At 37.4% G+C, this 21,290-nt stretch overlaps 1 protein-coding gene across 15 annotated transcripts in view; it reads left to right on the forward strand.

Annotated features, from left to right (window-relative positions):
* Positions 1–20,688, forward strand: part of CPNE8 (copine 8) — a 197,581-nt gene extending 176,893 nt beyond the window's left edge. For 12 of the 15 annotated variants that reach the window (XM_036301658.1, XM_036301653.1, XM_036301654.1 and 9 more), the window contains 4 exons: positions 206–308; positions 2,668–2,725; positions 8,132–8,205; positions 18,799–20,688. In XM_036301658.1, coding sequence (XP_036157551.1) covers positions 206–308; positions 2,668–2,725; positions 8,132–8,205; positions 18,799–18,987 — 424 coding nt within the window. In that variant the 3' untranslated portion in view covers positions 18,988–20,688. The remainder of the gene's footprint in view (positions 1–205; positions 309–2,667; positions 2,726–8,131; positions 8,206–18,798) is intronic. The other 3 variants (XR_004966369.1, XM_036301657.1, XM_036301655.1) reach the window with 3 other exon arrangements.
* Positions 20,689–21,290: the final 602 nt, after the last annotated feature.

Consider the following 21,290-nt stretch of genomic DNA (forward strand, 5'->3'; position numbering starts at 1 on the left):
CCAGAAATGTTGCTATTATTCTAGTGTGCTATTTCAGGGAAATGTATATTTAAGAGTTTGCATGTTATAGGCTCTTAACATATATTTAAATACTCTCTTGAGATGAAAAGGTTTGTTGACTATTCCAAGTGTATTTAGCAACCATCGCATAGAGAGGAACTGTTTTATTTTCTGTGGTGATTTTTACCTCCTTCTTGCCTTTCAGATATGCTTCTTCTGTAAAGGATGGCTCCCAGTATTTTGTGCTCCTGATTGTGACAGACGGTGTTATCTCAGATATGGCTCAAACGAAGGAGTCTATAGTTAACGTAAGTAGGAGTCATTTAGTCTTGGGCTGGCTACGTGACAGCATGGTGCTACTCAGGTTGAGACTAGCGTCTAGTTGGCTTCACAGTGAAACAAAATGCCCGTGCCTTTGGGACCAATTGCATTTTAACTTTACCCAGACAACTCAGACCCATTTGTACCATTACTAGTAATCCATAAGGACTAAGCTAAGAGTGTGGATAACATGAGTTGTAACAAAATTATTTCAAAAAAAATTTTTTTTAAAGGTAATAGCACTACCTTCATGTGCATGAGGATGTTTATCTATATTAGTTTGATGTACATGTGCACATTTTTACAATTTTGCACAAAATATTTCTTAATATTCACATTTCAGTTATGGGAGAACTTTGCTAATTTCTATTTCTATAGAACTGGATGGGAACTGGACTTGATTCAAAACCATGTTTCTCATTATAATTCCTAATTGTGTTATAGTTAGCTAGAGGCCCGGTGCATGAAAATTCATGCACTGGAGGGGGGCTCTCTCAGCCCGGCCTGCCCCCTCTCACAGATCAGGAGCCTTCAGAAGGCGATCCGGCAATCGGGAAGGCGACTCCCCATCACACCTCCGCTGCTGCCACTGCCGGCGGCACAAGCCTCAGCCAGCCCTGGTTACCTGAGCCTCAGACAGCTGGGCAGCCGCCATCCAAAGCTTGCCTGAACCTCGGGCTGGCCCAGGGCGGCTAGGCAGCCAACATGAGTCTTGCCTGTGCCTTGGGCATCAGCTGGGCAGCCGCCATCAAAGGCTTGCCTGCGCTTTGGGCCAGCCCTGGGCAGCTGGGGTGCTGAGGAGACTGGGGGACTCCAGAGGCAGGCACGCGTACCTGCCACCCCGGCAGGCCTGAAGGGACTGGATGCCACCATCTTGTGACTGTGGGCGCTGCCATCTTTGAGGGCAGGGCAGTCAATTAGCATATTCCCTTTTTATTAGATAGGAGGGTTTTTTATTGTCTTCATTGTTAGTCTATAATCTATAAAGTTTACATTTACTAGATTATCTATGTATATAAAAGCCTAAGCGACCATTACGACAGGTTGACTGAACGACTGGTCAACTTGTTGCTATTACACATACTGACCACCAAGGGGCAGATGCTCAGCGCAGGAGCTTCCCCCTGGTGGTCAGTGCACTCCCACAGCCAACCTCCCGCACTGGCCAACCTCCAGCAGTCCCTCCCCCCGGCCAGCTGGCCCCGATTGGCCCCAATCAGGACTGGGAGAGATGGCCCTGATTGATCCCAATCGTCGGCCAGGCTGAGTAACCCCACCCATGCACAAATTCGTGCACCCCGCCTCTAGTAATTAATAAAATTATTTCTGATTTTAATCCCCTTTCATATTCAGGTTTAGCAATGTTTGGCACACAGTAGACACTTAGTAAAAATGGGTTGCATGAATGTTTATCATACCTCATAATTATTAATAGCATGGAAAAAATACAATTAGGTATCTGTTGTGAGAAAATAGGTTCATATAGGGGCAAAAATCAAATACTTTATATACATGTGCTTAGAAAAACTAAATATGAAAAGGAAGAGGAGGAGTAAAAGTTCACATATTTATTTTTTTATTTTTAAATTTTGATTTCCCTAATATTCTGATCAGTGGCATTAGTGTGCACTTTAAAATATGGACTTACTAATTTAAATTTAAATTAACAGTCATGATGCACTGAGGAACAATTATTTTTAATTCAATGGCCTTCATAGATAAAGATGTGATTGCTATAGTATTGCATCTGTCTGTTGCTAGAGCTTACATTTTTACCATTAAAGTATTTAATGTGATGATGTCATTTAAGTGATACATATAATGAGAAAGCCTGCCATAATATATTCAGTATCCCTCACAATATCATGGATATTTAATACATAATTTAATCATACTAAGAATAACTTTTTATAAATGAGGTAGACTAGAATACTGCTGTTTCATAAATATGGTAACCCTTTCCCCTTTAGCAACTAACAGATATTTTAGAAGAGAGAGAACATGAAAAAAGAGAGATCAAGGATACCCAATGTCATCTTATGTAGATTTTGGCTGATAGTAGCAAGTGATAGCTAAGGCTAAAGCTTTTATTTTTTTATATTATCCAAGGCTGGTCATTGCTGAGGACTGTCCCACTGAATCAGCATATGTACAGAGTTGGGAAAGCATAGACATGGAATTAAGTATATTATCTGGTAGTTATTTTAAGTATCTTCAAAACTACTTTAATGAACATCTGTGAAAAATATAAACTAAAAACAGGATATTAAATTTTTCTTAAATCTTAATTCTTTTCTTAAGAACTCAATTTCTTAATTGTGAACTAATTGTGTATTCTTTTCGAAGGCTTCAAAACTTCCAATGTCAATAATTATAGTTGGTGTTGGACCAGCAGAATTTGATGGTAAGTAATACAATTTCAATAGTATTCCTTGGGAGTTTATTTAATCTGAGTCATCATGCCTTTAAATTTCTATCATTCTTTTTAAAAATTTTGAATGTGAGTGTGCATGTAGATTTGCATATAATGTCCATGTACACTAGGCATAAATATAAATATCTCACCATGAAGTTTGTTTAGGTGAGCAAATTAAAATATTGTCTTTTGAGTAGAGCATTATCTTTCTAATATAGATTCGTGCAACATGTATTTTTTCATTTTAGTAGAGGTGGTTTGTACCTAAAGATAATATTTTTTAAAGACTTACAGAGTGATAAATTGAGTTTTTGTTCCCAAGGCAAATTACTCTCTGGGTGAATTTCCTAAAAACCTTTAGGAATAAAAACTAAATTAATAAATCATTAGGTTGTGAATAGAAATGTTAACACAGCACAGTATGCTTCGGGAATGGATTTTCAGACCCTGGGTAGTTGATAGACATTAGCTTTAAAAATACATAAGTTCTGTCATATGAAAACAGAATGAAAATGGAACTGACCATACAGTGGTTCTCAACCTGTGGGTCACAACCCTTTCACAGGGGTCACCTAAGACCATCGGAAAACATATATATAATGACATATTGTTTTTGTGATTAATCACTATGCTTTAATTATGTTCAATTTGTAACAATGAAATTGGGGGTCACCACAGCATGAGGAACTGTATTAAAGGGTCAAGGCATTAGGAAGGTTGAGAACCACTGAAAGGAGACCTTATATAATTATGCTAAATTGACTTACTGGAAGTTTTGTTTGGGCTTAAGCCTTGTTCAGATGCTAATTAAGTGACAGGTGTTTGTGTAACTCGTAATCTGGGCAAACTTCGTTCAGGATAGTCTGTTACTAGTTATCTGGTGAATTTCTTCAAGGGAACTTTATACTGGACAACACCGGTATGACTTCGTAACATTTACCTGGTTCAGGTGTTTTAGATTAACAATAACACTTCCTTTAGCTTGGCATTTTGGAAATGAAAATAATTTTAGACTATTTGGAACAACCTCTGGTATGTTACAAGGTAATTTAGGCATACAGGTACTAATGTTAGTATGATTATCACTGGATTGATTCTCTGTTAACCACCAGTGCCTTCTCTGTAAGGGTAGTATGGATCTGTCCATCGCAGGTAAAGAACCACAGGGAAAGTTATATTGGTGACTGAAAATTCCTTTCTTTCATTCTATGCTTGGCTAGTCATCCCTTTCATCATTATAATCTTCCATTTTCTAAAGCAAAAGTCATTTAGTCTGATGGCTGCTGCTTCTGCTGATATTTTCTTGTCTCTGGGTATTTGCATCTGTTTGTATCATCTTTCAGGCATCAATATGACACATTTCTCTGGAGTCAGGAAACCTAAAACACATCTTTCTTCTTAATGCTTTGTACACTTGATTGTTTGCATTAATTAGTGATAGACCAAGATCCACAAACTTCACCCATTGCTATGTTATAATAACCCATGCTTTTTTCTTCAGTCACTAATTTGCTTTTGCCTCTCAAGGATACACCTCAGATAGGGCACATCTCAGGTCTCCCAGACTCCCATGGAAGTCCACCACTAGATGTATGACCTCAGGGATGGTGAACACTAGCACCTGTTCATCAACAACCCCCACACATAATGTTTGAATACAAAGCCACTGACCCTTCTTAGTCATATACCGTATTTCTACTTACTACACAAGACAGCTATTTGTTTTCTTCTTTTCTGTAGTTCCCAGTGCATTATTTATTAGGATTTGAGGTGTGATAATTCATCATTTTCCTCTCTTACTTCCTGAAGTAAAAAAAAAAAAATATGCAGGAAACAGAATCTAGAATATAAGTTTTATTACTAGCACTGCAGAATTGGAGAATTTGGATTAACCTGTGCACAGAGGTAGACTTCTCACTACCTTTTCCCCCCAAGATTAAATAACCTCACCCTTATCTCCAGGCCTACTCCATACCTGCCCCAGAGAGGAATTGCCTTCACTCTGAGGATAGGCAGCTCCAAAAAAGAGAGGCTCAAGGTCAGTTTCTCCTAATAGTAATCCTATGAAACCTTCCTCTTCCCATGTGGAAAAGTGAGTGAAGATTGTAGACAAAGAGGGAAGTTGCCTACCCCATAGAATTCTATCCTGGGAATTAGAGTGAAACTTTCCTCTGGGGAACATTTGAACAGGGAATTGGGGTCCTGCTCTCACCATGATGGAAGTTTAAATAGGGTGGAAAGTCTTCCAGGCCCAGTCCTAGAAAAGTAGGCTATTCCACCAGGAATAGTAGATGCTTCTCTAAAGGATTTTTTTTTTCTTTCCTCTCATGGCTAAGAAGAAAAGGACAGGATACTCATGTTTAAGATAGAACATCTCCAGCTTGCATTCAAATTGCTGCTGTCTTTTAAAAATATATGTATGTTGTATTGAGAGGGGGGAGAGAGAGAGAGAAGAGAGGAGAGAGGAGAGAGAGAGAAACATCAATGATGAGAGAGAATCATTGATTGGCTGTCTCCTACATGCTCCCTACAGGGGATTGAGTCCGAAACCCAGGCATATGCCCCGACAGGGAATCAAACCTGGTTCATGGGTCAACGCTCAACCACTGAGCCACATTGACAAGGCAAATTGCAGCGGTCTTATCAGAAGAGCCTTTCTCCGGGCTCTTCCAAGTCTACCATAGAGTAACTTTATATGCCACACATATACACTGACATAGGAAAAAAGTGACATAAAACTTGCAGATTTTATCAGGTAACCACCTAAATCCAACATCTACACATTTTTAACCAGAAGGGCATTGTTTGCATGGGCAAGAAAGGTAATATTTTGCCATCCATTCTTTGAAGGTTGAGAAAATAGGAATAAACTATTAGATTAGTGAGTATTCAAATTTCTTATTTTTATATTTTAATTTTTTTATATTTTAATAAGAACAGTATACAACCATCTCTAAATCCCCCCCCCCATGACTTTTCATTCCTTTATAAAAAGCACCGTCATTAAGAGATGATTTTTCAAGGTGGGATTTCTTTATCCTAAAAAGGCAAAAAGGCAAATTGAAGCAGCATCTGGCTACCTGCTTTGATCATTAGGAGAAGGGGACACCTAAAAGGGGCTCGGACTTCGTCCCATCTCCCATGGCGAGAAAGTAGTGCTGGTCTGTCTCACATTGTTTTTCCAAGGGCAAGTCCTGGTGGGGACCTGGGGCTTATAACATCAGGCTGCTGAGGACCCGATGGTCTGGAAACCTGAAGGGAGAACGTTACCCTCCCACCACCTGCCCCCTATTTCTTTTCTCCTTGCTAGCAGAAGTGTAGTATTGCTACATACAGACTTTTAACCCAAAACACATGCTGGAAAGTGAGAGATCCTTTATAGCAGTGGTTCTCAACCTTGGCTGCACATTAGAATCACCTGGGAATCTTTTCAAAATCCTGATTTCTGGGCCTCATCCTCTGGAAATTCTGTTTCTTTGTTATGGGGTGAGGCCACAACATTAGTAACAAAGAAACAATTTCCGGAGGATGAGGCCCTGAAATCAGGATTTTAAAAAGATTCCCAGGTGATTCTAATGCGCAGCCAAGGTTGAGAACCACTGCTTTATAGGATCTCATTCTAGTTATTCAGTTATTGCCTGACTGACTGTCATTTTCTTTAATTAGTAAATTAGATAATAAAGGAGACGTTTTGGTGGCATGTCATCATCCATATACATTTATGTCTCAAAGTAATATGAAAATTTTGAAAACAAACCTAAACCAAAAAGAGGAATTAACTCTTAAAAATATTTGAGTATAATGAATTCTCTTATTAACATTCCTAATGAGTAGGAAAGAAAAAAATAGTGTTTTTTTTTTAAAATAAGCTAATTACCTTATACATTTACTAAGTCAAGACATATATTATATATTGTATATTAACTGAGTGTTGGCTCGCTATCAGTTATGTGTGCTAGCAATGCTTTAGCCCAGAAACTGATTCATGAACATGTATAGAAAAAGTAAAATGTAAAACAGTGTTTTTAATCCAAATGCATTATCCACGCACTAAAGAAAATAACAAAAGCCTGGCTGGTGTGGCTCAGTGGTTGAGTGTTGACCTCTGAATCAGGAGTCACAGTTTGATTCCTGGTTAGGGCACATGCCCAAGTTGCAGGTTCGATTTCAGGTAGAGGGGCATGCAGGAGGCCGCTGATCAATGATTCTTTGATGTTTCTATCTGTCTATCACCCTTCCTCTCTGAAATACATAAAAAATATTTTTAAAAAATCTTTAAAAAATGGTGAGGATTGTATTCTGATTGAACAATGTTTTTTGGAGGGTTAGGAGGCAAACATTATAATTGCAAGTGGCTCTCTGTAATCTAGTGAATGTCATGTATATACAAAATGAATTATCAGCAATAAAATCATACTTTAAGCACAAATTAGCATTCCTTATGTAATTAATTATTTAGAGAATTCTGGCTGAAAACCTAATAAACTCTGGAAAATGTTCTTAATTGCAGCATAACATTACTGTATCAGCAGATGAACCATTATATCACAGCATTCCCAAATACCCTCTGATCTTTGTGATGTTGAAATTCTCCTTTAACCAACAAAAAATCATGCCTCAGAAAAATCGTACTTTATCCAAGCAGTCCAAGGGCAGAGCAAATGTCTCTTTATTGTTCAATCTATGTTTAAAGTGGGAATTGGGCAATATGGATATATAGCTTTGTTATAGTTTTGATAAGAATGAAGTTCAGCCCAGCCTATGTGGCTTCGTGGTATTGTCCCATTAACCAGGTGGTCACGGGGTTCAATTCCTGGTCAGGGTCAGGGCACATGCCCAGGCTGTGGGTTCAATCCCCAGTAGGGGGCATGCAGGAAGCAGCCAGTCAATGATTCTCTCTCATCATTAATGCTTCTATCTCTCTCTCTGTCTCCCTTCGTCTCTGAAATCAATAAAAATATACATTTTGAAAAAGAATAAAGTTCAAATTGTTATTGGGAATTCTATGACGACTAGCACCAGGCTTCTTAGTTTAGAAAGAAAAACTAAAATTGAATGTTTTAGTATCGATTGCTCAGTTCTGTAAGCACATGACCCCGGTTTGAGAACCCCTGGGATGGAGAGATGCCCCTAATGCCTGCTCTCTACTGCACTGGCTCTTCTCATCTGTCAAAGGGTCACCTGAGGTGCTGGCCTGTTTTCTTCATTTGTGAAGTGTACCCTCAATCAAGTTCTGTGGGAGAAATGATTGAGAAGATGCAGGGGATCAACAGCTTTTTGACTTTACATAGGATGTTTTGCTACTTCATACATCTTGATTTCTGTATTGCCTACATTGTTTCAGTTAGTATATGGCTAAAATACACTGGATAAATCATTCTTTTTATTTTCAAGCAATGATTGAGTTGGATGGAGATGATGTAAGAGTTTCCTCCAGAGGAAAATATGCCGAAAGGGACATTGTGCAGGTAAGAAATTTAATGAAAATTATTTATTTTGTTCATAGTGAACAGCTCTTGTTAAATAAACAAGTTGAAGTTGAAGTGATGAGTGTCAGGTTCTGTTTAATCTATGAGATGCCTATTAAGTATTAGGGCCTAGAAAAAGCACCCAGGCTTTCCCCTGGACTTTCGGTTCACAATATGTAAATAAACTGTCAATAATTTATTTTTATTACTATTTTATTATTACCTTCTTTATTATTACCAGAAAATAGTGAGAGTTTTGGTAAAAATAGAATCTAGAAACATAATGAACTTTTTAATAATGCTTATATATTCATTTTTTAGTCTGCAACAAAGACTAAAAGTATTTTTAGACAACTGATATATATTTAGAGTAGATAAATTTAGTATAAATGAACCAAAAATGTAGATATTTTCATACTTTCTTTGTAGATTATGATTAGAAAGTGGAGAAATACATTTAAAATTATGTATAAATATATAAATTATATGTAAATAATATATAACCATAAATAAATCACAATATATAAAATAATAAAATATGATTCACAATTCTCTTAAAATTTTAAAAGAATACTTAACTAAAGCCTACTATTCAAGGAGTGGCTTGAAAGAAAATAATTAGTAACCAATATATAATTAAAATTTATAGTTGAAAACAAGGAGTTAATTCAACTAAAGTTCTGCATATATTACAGCCTCCATATTTTTAGGGTGCCAGAAGAGAAAAAAGACTATGAAGTCTACCTTCTTAAATAGAAAAGGGAAGAAGGTGTCAGTACCATTGAAGCACATGACATGAAAGTTTGGGAGGAGCAAACAATGGAACTTCAGCATTTTCTCTTAATTAATAAACTATATATTCACCATAATACAGTCATTAAGAGAATCTAACTTGGAATTCGACAGAAATTGGTTCAAATCCTGGATTGTCCAACCTTGAAAACTTGGACAAGCTTTCTAAATTCAGTGTACTGGCATTGTTATAATGATCAAATGAGAAAACATATATGAAATGCATTCCTGAAATAGTAAAATACAACAAAAAATGATTAAAATAATTTCAGGGAGAATATAACATAAAGTAATTTGTAAAAATTAATTGGCTAAATTTTAAAAAGCATTGTTCTTAGTCTGTCAGCAAAATTTAATTTTCAATGAGAAACATTTTTTAAGATAATTAAATATGACATATTTTTTAACCTAATGTTCTTACTAGAGTAAAAAGCACACGTGCCCACACACACACACATGAATGATGAGGTTAAAAGCAGCTAAGAAAGGGAACATGGTAATGTGGTCATCTATTTAAGAATCCCATGGTGTTTTGTTTTCATAATTAGACACATGATTATTCACCTGAACCTCATTAGCATAATTATAGGTTTAAGTAATTACACCTTATCTGAAAGCTTTCCACAATGTCTAGCTCACAGTTTCAAAAAATTAAATTACTAAAGTGAAGTATGAATTTGAAGTCCTTTAGAATGTGTTATGTTGCTGGTGTAATGCATTTTTACAAAGTTAGCAGAGGCAACCCTGTATCTCATACTATTGTCTAAATGATGCTTATGAGAAACTTGGTATTTCTTAAGATTGTCCATATTGCTAAGGTTTTCTTTAAAAGGGCTAATATCTTATGTTGGTGACAACCAGCAGTTCTTATTATAAATAGAAAAGAAAAATTCCCTTGAAAGTATTTAGTCTCTCAATGGATATCCTATATTGGACAGAATATTGCTATAGGTCTCAAACCTATGAAATTATATCGTGGGCACTCTGACCTTGAACAAGTCAATAAATCTCTTTAAGCTTTTGTTTCATTACCTCTAAACTCTAAATTCTTTCATCTTTACCTTTCTTATGATGTTGTGAATCTCAGAGGAATTAAAAATCATGAAATACTTTGTTACTTATTAGTATAAGCTATATAGTGTGTATATATATATATATAAATATATATATATTTATATATGTGTGTGTGTGTGTATACACACACACACACACACACATACATATATATGCAAATAATTATGTTTCCTCTGTTTGACACTCAGAATCCTTAAGACCAGTCCACTACCATAAAATGATAGTGAGATCCCCAAAGGTTTTGAAGGGACCTGGAGAAATTAGCTAAACACTCAAGAGATTTTACCCCATAAAGTTGAACTGAAAGAACTGTGAGATATTACAGATTCTGAACATGAAATTAGAATGTTCCCAGACAATTAGTAGCCTCGTGAGTGATGGTGAGATCTTGGCTTACATGCCTATAGTTCAGGAGATTTGATGTGTTTTCTCAAATTTCATGCAGAAATTTCTAAATGGTGATTGGTCTTTTAAAAATAGTAAGCAAGGTACAAATTTATATATCTTATTGTATTTAAGAAGAATTAGCATCTTCTCTCTCTCCTTAAATAAGATTTTAAAAACATTCCAACAGTTATTCAGCCTCTACCATCCACTAAAATATTTTTAGATGACTTATATTCAAGACTAGGGCCGAAACCGGTTTGGCTCAGTGGATAGAGCGTCGGCCTGCGGACTGAAAGGTCCCAGGTTTGATTCCGGTCAGGGGCATGTACCTGGGTTGTGGGCACTTCCCCAGTGGGGGATGTGCAGGAGGCAGCTGATCGATGTTTCTCTCTCACTGATGTTTCTAACTCTCTATCTCTCTCTCTTCCTCTCTGTAAAAAAATCAATAAAATATATTTAAAAAAAAAAAAAAAAAGACTAGAAATTTCCTTGAGCCTTGTCTGGTTAGATCTCAGTCCTTAGAGAGTCTGGGGTTTGATTCCTAGTCAAGGACACCTTGGTTGCAGGTTTGATCAGGGCGCAAGCAGTAGACAACCAATTTCTCTCTCTCTCTCTCTCTCTCTCTCTCTCTCTCTCTCTCTCTCTCTCTCTCTCTCCTCTCTCTCTCTCCCCCCCCTTCCCTTCCCTCCCTTCCACTCTCTCTAAAAAACAAATCAATAAAAAACATATCCGTGGGTGAGGATAAATAAGTAAATAAATAAGTAAATAAATAAATAAAAAGACATTTCCTTGAATAGTTGGGGATATAGGAGTTACAAGGGCAAACCAAGAATAACAATTCCAGTCCTCCCATCATCAGAAAATATCGAAGCCATCAAAATGCTATAAACTCTGCTGGCTAAAATACTATCAGGAAATAGGGTCCATTTAGTCTCTCTTACCTTTTCACTACTTTCAAGTTTTTTACATGTTGAGGCTAATTAAGTTAATGCACAGCAAACAAAAGCCCACATTTCTTAAATGGACAAAACTCTAAGGCTGCAAATAATAGTAGGCAGCTGAATTTCAGTAGCTAATTAGGGGTAATAGATAGGGTTTTCATTATATTGTCACATCTTAAGTGGCACCCAACTTCATTCTAATTAATCATTTATAAAGTCCTTCATGTGCTAGGTAAGCTAAGAGCTATAGCATTACTTCACTCAGTCCTTAATTGACTTTGTGAGACAGGTACTTTGATTACCATATTTTTAAAAGAAGAAATGAAGTTTAATTCCTCTTGTTCGTAGTCACAAAGCCAGTAAGAACTGGAGTCACGATTTAATCTTAAGGTGTTTAATTCTAAAATTTTTAACAAATATTCTGTATAACTTTGATTCTAAATCCTAAATCCTAAACAGCATTTAAGAGTCTCCATGCCCTGACTCCAATCTTCCTCTTTAGCTAAACACACACACACACACACACACACACACACACACTTTGTCTAAACAAATAGGACTATTAACTATCTTTGCATCACACATTTCTATTGTTCTTTCTCTTATTTTTTATTGTCACTTTATTGGAATAATCTTCCTCTCACCGGGCTGACTAAAATTCTACATTTTGAAATTTCTCAGCCTTGTGTAATGTCCTGTCTCCACACACTTGAACTAATTTCCCCACCTTTTCCCCTACTTTTTTCACCTATCACTTTATATCTTCATAAAAATCCTGGACAGTTTTTGCCTTGTAATAATTTATAAATAAGGAAACTGAAGCCCAAGATGGGGTGTTAAACAACTTATACAAAGCTGTTTAGATCATAAATTGGTAGATCCAAATTTTCAACAAAGTTCTGATTCCAAAACCTGTGTTCTTTTTGTAATCAATACACCTACTCTGTAATGAAGATTATTAGGATCTGTTCTCCTTTTCATATTACTATCAGGGTTAATGTAAAAGAGTAAGATTAATTTGGGTTTAAATAATGACATATTTATAGCTTTCTGATGTTGGGTAAATTCATTAAACTGTCTAAGTTTCAGTTACCTCTTCTGTAAGTTCAAAATATGGATAGCATGCTTATAAAAATTAAATAGTGTAAGATCTCTTAGCAGAAGGCCTCCCACTGGCCAGTTGCTCAATAAATGCATTAATATCAGTACCATTTTTTATTATTAGTTAGTATGTTGGCATAATCCAGTCAGAAAGCATTTTAGGTCACTATTTCATAGTGGCTGGATCTTGACATATGACACTGTGGTCAGCCGTATGTGTGATTATATTCATTGTCTTGGTATTCAATCTCATATGATTATGGTATAAATAGTAAGCAGGATAAGATCCTACGGTGTCTATCCTAAAACTTAAATGAGTTATTTTCTTAAATTCTATGTATTCATTTGCTTGTTGGGCTATGGATTGGCCATTGTGTATGAAGCAATGCCATTTCTCTTGGTTGCCTGCAGATGCTCGCCAGCCTATCATTTCCTTAAAAATTGTATTTAAATCATATTTTCCATTAAATGGAGAATAATAACCTTGAAGACTTATACTTGAAAATCACTAATGGAGCTCTGCACAGTAGGAACAATCTAGTAAAATTGAGCAGAACAGCAACTAAAAGCCCATTTACCCAAACTAATTTAAACTTGTTTTCATAAATAGTCAAAGCTGGCCATTAGAGCAGCTGTGAAAAACATTTTCCTTAGAGTGGGTAGATGCTAAGAGAAAGATGTAGAGTATCAAGGACATAGTATATTTCTACAGAACGGAATGCATTTATTGCTATTCTTCTTATGAATGTGATAAATTAGTGCAAGTGAAAATTGATTTATTCCTCTAACCCAAGCATTTTAAGGGTCCAAGTTAATTTGTGATAATAGTCAACGATCTCCATTCACAAATGTGTGAGCATTATTCCAAAGAGGAGGTCCCCAAGTATGATGATCAGAAATGAGTGATTAAAAGAGATTATAAACAGAATGGTCTGAGATGTTAAGGGGAAAGTTGTGACTGTAGAAGGGTTTGAGCAATAGTTTAAGTAAGAGGGCATATATTTTTCATGAAAACTGTAAGATTGAACATTAGTACCAAGTAGAGGAAATGAAGAGTGACTTGTCATTTTTCATTTCTCAGGAGAGTACTTCCTGACATGACTGAGTTGATGAATGTCTCTTTGGAAAAGGTTTAGATAACCTAGGTTATGAGTAGAAAGTTCTCAACATTTTTTTCTACACCCAACACACATGAGACCCAACTTGCTATTACAGTGATTTTCAACCCGGGGCAGTCCCTTAATACTCAGGGCATATCTGTGCCGCCACCTAACAAGCATGTTAAATCTGATATATATGTATATATTATTATCTGTTATTTACAAAATTATTTTTAGGTAAGTATAACTGTATACATTGTGAGAACAATGATCATGGTTCTTAGTTTTGATATTCCAGAATATTGGTAACATTCTTAAGAATACATTTTAATTTAATAAAAATTTAACACATCTTACAGCATTTGCTGGAAAGGTGAAACAACAGGTGTTTGGGTGTGTGTGCATTTTTCAAATTATAAGAGAAAGTTTATTTAGAAAGTCACTGAGGTAGTAGAAGTAAGCCAGCTGGGCTGAGTAGGCCCAGGAAACAAGTTATAAAAGTGCCGGGAGCCAGTCCATCCTTGCTGTTTCAAAGGACCTGGCATATATGGCATACTGTTCTTAAAATGTTTGCTCACCTTCTTGGCACTATGTGTTTTAACCAAGGTCTCCTCTCTGAGAAAGGTTGTTTCCCCAGGTAGGGATTTTTTCCCTGAAGTCAGGGAGGGGATAAAACTCCTTAACTAAGTGCCAGGTGGGTAGTTAATCACTTTAACTACAAACAATCATGCTTAAGCTACATAATCTTTGCTCCCTGGAATGGAGATAAGAAACGCCCTAACCTTTGTAATAGAGATTGATAGGATTGAATCAACTGGTATAAATACAGATGTAACAAGACAGCAAGAGACAGAACTTAGAATACAGAGCTTAGAACACAGAACCTACTCAGAACTAGAGACAGAAGAACTTCGCTGGAGAGAACATGGCAAAAGATCCTAGACTGAACCTGACTACAGAAATGGGCAAGAGAACCTGACTAGAACCTGGTGACTGAACCTGGCTGGAGAACCTGGACTGAACCTGGCTGGAGAACCTAGCAAGAGAACATGGACACAGAACCTGGCTGGAGATCTGAAGCAGAACTTCGCTGGAGATCCAGACCAGAACTTGGCTGGAGATCCTGGCTGGAGATCCTGGCTAGGCTGCTGATCAACTGAACACTGTCTCCGTGTCCTTCCTTCTTCGCCGACTCCGTCTACACCTTTGGGGACCCCTGGACCTGCTGGGGTTGGACTCTGGCATATGGCGCCCGAACAGGGACCCCTAGGTAAGCGCCCCACTCTCGGGATGGATAGGACTCCACCGTAGGAAGAGGGTGGATAGTCTTCGCCGACTCTGTCCACACCTTTGGGAACCCCTGGAACAGGATTCCCCTAGGTAAGCCCCTCCCCCCCATTGAGAACCCCACACTCGGGACGGATAGGACTCCACCAGGGTACTGCAGACCCCCCTATAGAGGATAAGTAGGGTAAGAAGGTGGATAGTACAGAACTTAGATTGAGAAGATGTGCCATACTGAGTCCAAAGAAAGAAGACTCTGTATTGATTCTCAGATTGAGAAGATGTGCCATACTGAGTCCAAAGAAAGAAGACTCTGTATTGATCTTTAGATTAAGAAGATGTGCCATACTGAGTCTAAAGAAATATGACTCTGTATTGATCTTTTAACACATATGCTTGCTAGCAGAGGAATTAAGGTTACTCCCAGTCAGACAGAACGTTTTATACAAGAAGTATGTCCATGCTTTTCTGAGGAAGGAAAGGTAAATGTAAAGGCATGGGAGAAGGTAGGCCCAAGGAGCCTTATCCTTAACCCCACTGCAGCCTTTCCACCCCGGGAAAGTGCAGGATTGGCAAGCTCTCCCTGGGGTGATAGATCAGGACTCAGGTAATAGCGGAAAGCGCCAATCCTACTCTTAAAATGGATACAAGAGAGCATTTGGGGTTTTTCTTTTTAATGCCTGCTTTTAAAAAATAAAAAAGGGGGAATTTGCCGGGAGCCGGTCCATGCTTGCTGTTTCAAGGGACCTGGCATATATGGCATACTGTTCTTAATATGTTTGCTCACCTTCTTGGCACTATGTGTTTTAACCAAGGTCTCTGAGAAAGGGTGTTTCCCCAGGTAGGGATTTTCCCCTGAAGTTAGGGAGGGAATAAAACCTCTTAACTAAGTGCCAGGCAGGTAATTAATCACTTTAACTATGAACAATCATGCTTAAGCTACATAATCTTTACTCCCTGGAATGGAGATAAGAAACGCCCTAACCTTTGTAATAGAGATTGATAGGATTGAATCAACTGGTATAAATACAGATGTAATAAGACAGCAAGACACAGAACTTAGAACACAGAACTTAGAATACAGAGCTTAGAACACAGAACTTAGAATACGGAACCAGGAGAGACAGAACCTAGGCACAGAACCTACACAGAACGTTCTCTAGAGACAGAAGAACTTCGCTGGAGAGAACATGGCAAAAGATCCTGGACAGAAACTGGCCTCAGAACCTAGAGACAGAACCTAGCGAGAGAACATGGCAAAAGATCCTGGACTGACCTGACTACAGAAATTGGCAAGAGAACCTGACTAGAACCTGGTGACTGAACCTGGCTGGAGAACCTGGACAGATCCTGGCTGGAGAACCTAGCGAGGGAACATGGACACAGAACCTGGCTGGAGATCCTAAGCAGAACCTCTCTGGAGATCCAGACCAGAACTTGGCTGGAGATCCTGGCTGGAGATCCTGGCTAGGCTGCTGATCAACTGAACACTGCCTCCATGTCATTCCTTCTTTGCCGACTCCGTCCACACCTTTGGGGACCCCTGGACCTGCTGGGGTTGGACCCCAGCAATAAAAGCAAAGGAAGGGCCCCTGGAGCTTAGGAGAGGAAAAGGCAAGGTAATGCAGGGGGTCTGGGGGAAGGTGAGGGGGAGAAGAAGGGAAGGGGAAGAGAAAGGCCCAGAGACAGAGTGCAAACTGGGTCCTTCATCTTGAGGGTTTTTTAACAGGTGTTTTAAAATTACAAAAAGACCATGAATTACTATTTTAGATTATAATACTGACATTGTACTTAAATCTGAAAGAGATCAAATTAATAAGAATGTAAATATAAAACTTTTTTACAAAACATATTTCTTTATTGATTTCAGAGAGGAAGGGAGAGGGAGAGAGAGATAGAAACATCAATGATGAGAGAGAATCATTGATCGGCTGCCTCCTGCATGCCCCCCACTGGGGATCAAGCCCTGCAACCCAGGCATGTGCCCTTGGCCAGAATCGAACCTGGGACCCCTCAGTCCGCAGGCCGACGCCCCATCCACTGAGCCAAACCAGCTAGGGCATAAATATAAAACTTTTAAGAAGGTAGTTTTATATTTATATTGAACATGTAAATAAATATAAATTGATGAATAATGATAATAATAACTATTATATATAGTACATATTATGAGTTAAATATGGTTTTAAGCACTTTACATGGTAACTTACTTATATAATAACCTAATAAATAGGTATTATTATTATCCTCATTTTATAAAAGAGGAAACCAAGGCAAAGAGTGAAAAATAACTTGTCCAAGTTCATGCAGCTAATAAGTAGAAGAACCAGCCACTGAACCTAGGAAATCTAATTCCAGGGTTTGTGAGAATAGTGGTGAAAAGGTAAGTGAGTTTGATACCCCTGGCGTAGAAGAAAGGTAAAGAATTAAATAAAAATACAAGGCAAACTCTAGGTAAAGGAAAGACAAGGAAGGCCAGATTTCCTTCTCCCTTAAGGCAGTATCAACTATTTCCCTAAAATGCAGGTATTAGCTACATATTTTTTTGGGGGGCGGATGAATCCTTTAAGAAACAGCTTAAAAGATAATTAGATGTACACTAAACCTTACTAATATTACTAAATGTTAATTTTTAAAATACTATACCTTTTAAAATAAGGATGAAGTAAATTATAGCTACAATTAGACATATTTTTTCATTAACCCTTAACTATGTTGATTCCTATTGTCTCACTTGTTTAATCATAGTTTCAGAGAGAAAATAGACCTTAGCTTTTTTTTTCACCTCTTTGATTTTTTTTTTATTAAAAACATCAAGTTTTATCCATATAGTTAGGTAATGCAACTTCACAAAAGTTCACATCCTCCACTTCTCAGCTGAAAATGATATTCTATTAGTTTTTTCTTACTCTTACTTAGCTACTTTCAGGGTAAGAGTAAGCTCTGGCACCTTTCTAGCACACTTTCTAAAAGTTGAGTTTTCTTCCTCAGACAGAGAGGGGAAAATTGTTGTCATATAGGTATGCTTCCGCCTACTTTTGCCCTATGTATTTCAAGTTCCCACTAATGCGAACTGTGAATTTCACATTCATGTCCCTATGATTTGATGCTCTAGTTCTAATGAAAAATACTTTACATGTGTTTAGGAGTCTTTAACGATATACATTTTTTTTTTTCTGTGCATTGGGTGGTAGTTGTGCTTTGAAATCTGAATTAGACATGGATTAACTCCATTGGACAGAAAGTGAGCCCTGAAGAGGTTCAGTGCTCTATCCTATTGGGAGTCAGGCCAGGTAGAGAACTCAGAACTGCAAAACACATGTAGGTAGCAACATGATAGGCATGTCAGGACAAGGAGACGAGTTATTGGGGGGCAGGGGACATAGAACACAAATACACAATTTTGTTGTTGTTGTTAATCTTCACTTGAGGATATTTCTTCCATTGATTTATAGAGAGTGAAAGGGAGGGAGGGAAGGATGAAAGGGGGAGAGAGAGAGAGAGAGAGAGAGAGAGAGAGAGAGAGAAATATTGATGGGAGAAAGAGGCATCAATTGGTTGTCTCCCACATGGCCCAACCAGGATTGAACCAGAAACCTAGATACATGTCCTTGACTAGGCATCAAATCCACAACCCTTTGGTAATGCACTGACACTCTCACCACTGAGCCAAACCAACCAGGGCTACATCCCTTTTTAGGTAAAGTTTATATTAGAAAGTTATGGTCACTGTTATAGTTGTTGGTAATGAACCAAATGTCTTTACCAGGCACAGTAATTATTGTCCACCTCACCAGAACTCTGAGCTTCTCTGATACTCCTACAACCAGATATTGACATGTGCTGATTTTTTGTGTCTATTAACTACCATGCTGGAGTCTGTGAACTAACTTTCTTTCACCTCTGCTTTCTAGTTTGTGCCTTTCAGGGATTATATCGACAGAAGCGGAAACCACATACTGAGCATGGCTAGACTGGCTAAGGATGTCCTAGCTGAGATCCCTGAGCAGTTTCTCTCTTACATGAGGGCCCGAGGAATCAAGCCATCGCCGGCGCCTCCCCCGTACACCCCACCTACACACGTGTTACAGACTCAGATATGACTGTGCTCGAAACGTTCATGTTAACTACATGTCAGTTGGAACTGCTGAGTCAGGCTTGGTCCTGGTGCTCTGTAAGGAACCAGGGAATGGAACCGTTCTCCGCTTGGCTTCAGCAGTCCTGGTTAATAGGCTTTCTGGGATCCAAACTTATTCTCTTCCTAAACCAAAACTGTAAATATGGTTGTTGCATGAGCAACAGAAACATTGTTTGAATGCAAAATATGGATGTCTTCTCTGAATCTTTACCTTTTTTTTTTTTTTTTTTTTTTGGACAGAAACAGCTAATTTCCAATGTGTTGTTGGGAAAAAGCACAAACTCTGTTTTTAACTCAAATATTGTCCTCGACTGCTGTGTGTATTGGGAAGCAGTCTCTCTGTATCAATGTTTACATGTTCCTACTTTTTAAATTTCAATACTTTTATAACTGTTCTTAAGAATAAGAGTTTTGAATAATGAATCCTTTGTCTTCTAAATTGCAATAGCTATAATTACAAGAGCAATATCTCTTTGGATGACTGTCTGGACAAATACAGTCGCAAACAAAGGAAAGGGAAGATACTTTCATATTTCTTCCGTGAGTGAGTTGTTTTATGAAGCTGCATCTGCTCAGTAGTCAGTTCCTCTGCATTGGCCAAGGATGGGAGTTCAGCTTAGCAGGTGTGTATCCTATAAGAACATGCATTTTCCATGGAGTTTGGGTTCTAAATTTAGACTGCAGTCAGTTTATGTTTTGTGCTGCTAAATAGACATTTTTAAAAAGTCAAAACGTTGTGAACTGTAAATGCACAGAAAATACTGTGTGTTTGTGTAAAAAGTAGCATCTTTATATTATAATGCTATCTAGAAAGACTAAAACCCAAAATATTTAACTGTGAACCATGTAGCAGAAGTTTTAAAACTTTTTATTCCACTATATCTTGTCTAGATATTTTAATTCAAAGGGATACTGTCTCTCTTTCTGGTTTCCTATCACCTTTCCACGTTGCCACACAGGGTGCACAAGCTGGAAGTTCTTTTGTGAAATTCCCAGTGAAATATACACAACCATGTGACTTAGTGCACAACACATTTGTGAAATAACCTACTCCTATATACGAATCTGCCTGTCCACAATTAATTGTGAAGAGTTTTTGCACGTACAGTTTTTACAAGAATTACAGTTTTGTGATGTTGTGTCCAAATTAAAGCATTTCTTTAGAACAAATGGCCTTAAATTCTCACAGAATTCCTGGAAATGATTGTGAATTGCCTTCAAATAATAGAAAAGTGTATTTATTTATTTTTTTCTTTTGTGTCAACAATGTAACTGCTTTATAACATTTTTCCTTACTTATATATTTACTACTTGGTTTATTTTTACTGTATGTTGTTCTCTTTGTCCCAAGTTGACTTAGGGTGACTTTTATAAGCATGAAACTATTTTACTGAAAAGAAAAATATATACATCCACATATCTAACAGTATCAATATTATATAATTATGTAATATTAAAGTGTCCATTTTTAAGTATGTATTAAAATCTTTAAAAGGATAACTATTTGCTCTGTAAATTTTATTCATAATGACATGGAGTCTGATGACTTCCTTCACTGAGCTTACATATTTATGCCAGTATAGTTTATTAACCTACATATTTTTTATGTATCTTCATCAGTCCAAAATAACAAAAATAAATGAAATCAATATTATTTTTTTCTTTCTTTCTTGTCAAATATCAGTGATTTTTTCCTTTGAATTGATAAGCGAAAATGAAAGATGTGCCTTTTCTTACCTAAATAAGTGTGCCCAAGCCTAGCAGGGGTAAATGGCTACGCATGGGGAAATCTCAGTTACAAATCTATCTTTTGTATGGCTGTCAATAATTATCAGAAGCCTAGATGATGTTAGTTCTGTGGGTAAGATTAGTAAATACCAAGTGTTGTCTTGCCATTGCCTAGAAGATGAAACCAAGACTGAGGGGCTGAGAGATTTATCCAAGACTGCATAACGAGAGCAGAGATTGTTACCATTGTGAAAATACTGGTTATGACTCCCTAAATGTTGTGAAAGTTGCTGTTAGGGGCTGTGCAATGACAAATGCCACAGAAGATTACTTGCCGTTGCTGTGCACCTCACTCCACCTTCCCACCCAGTATTCCTTCATTGCCTGTGCTAATACCTGAAAGTTATGTAAAAACCGGCAACAATAAAAAATATATTTAAAAATGAAAAAAAAAAACAGCAAAAACTTTCATTCCACAGAATATAGGGAGGTGCTGAGATGAAAGACTTGTGACTTTTAAAAATTAGACATTTTATAAAC

The sequence above is a fragment of the Myotis myotis genome, unplaced genomic scaffold, assembly GCF_014108235.1.
Source record: "Myotis myotis isolate mMyoMyo1 unplaced genomic scaffold, mMyoMyo1.p scaffold_m19_p_3, whole genome shotgun sequence".
Taxonomy (NCBI): domain Eukaryota; kingdom Metazoa; phylum Chordata; class Mammalia; order Chiroptera; family Vespertilionidae; genus Myotis; species Myotis myotis.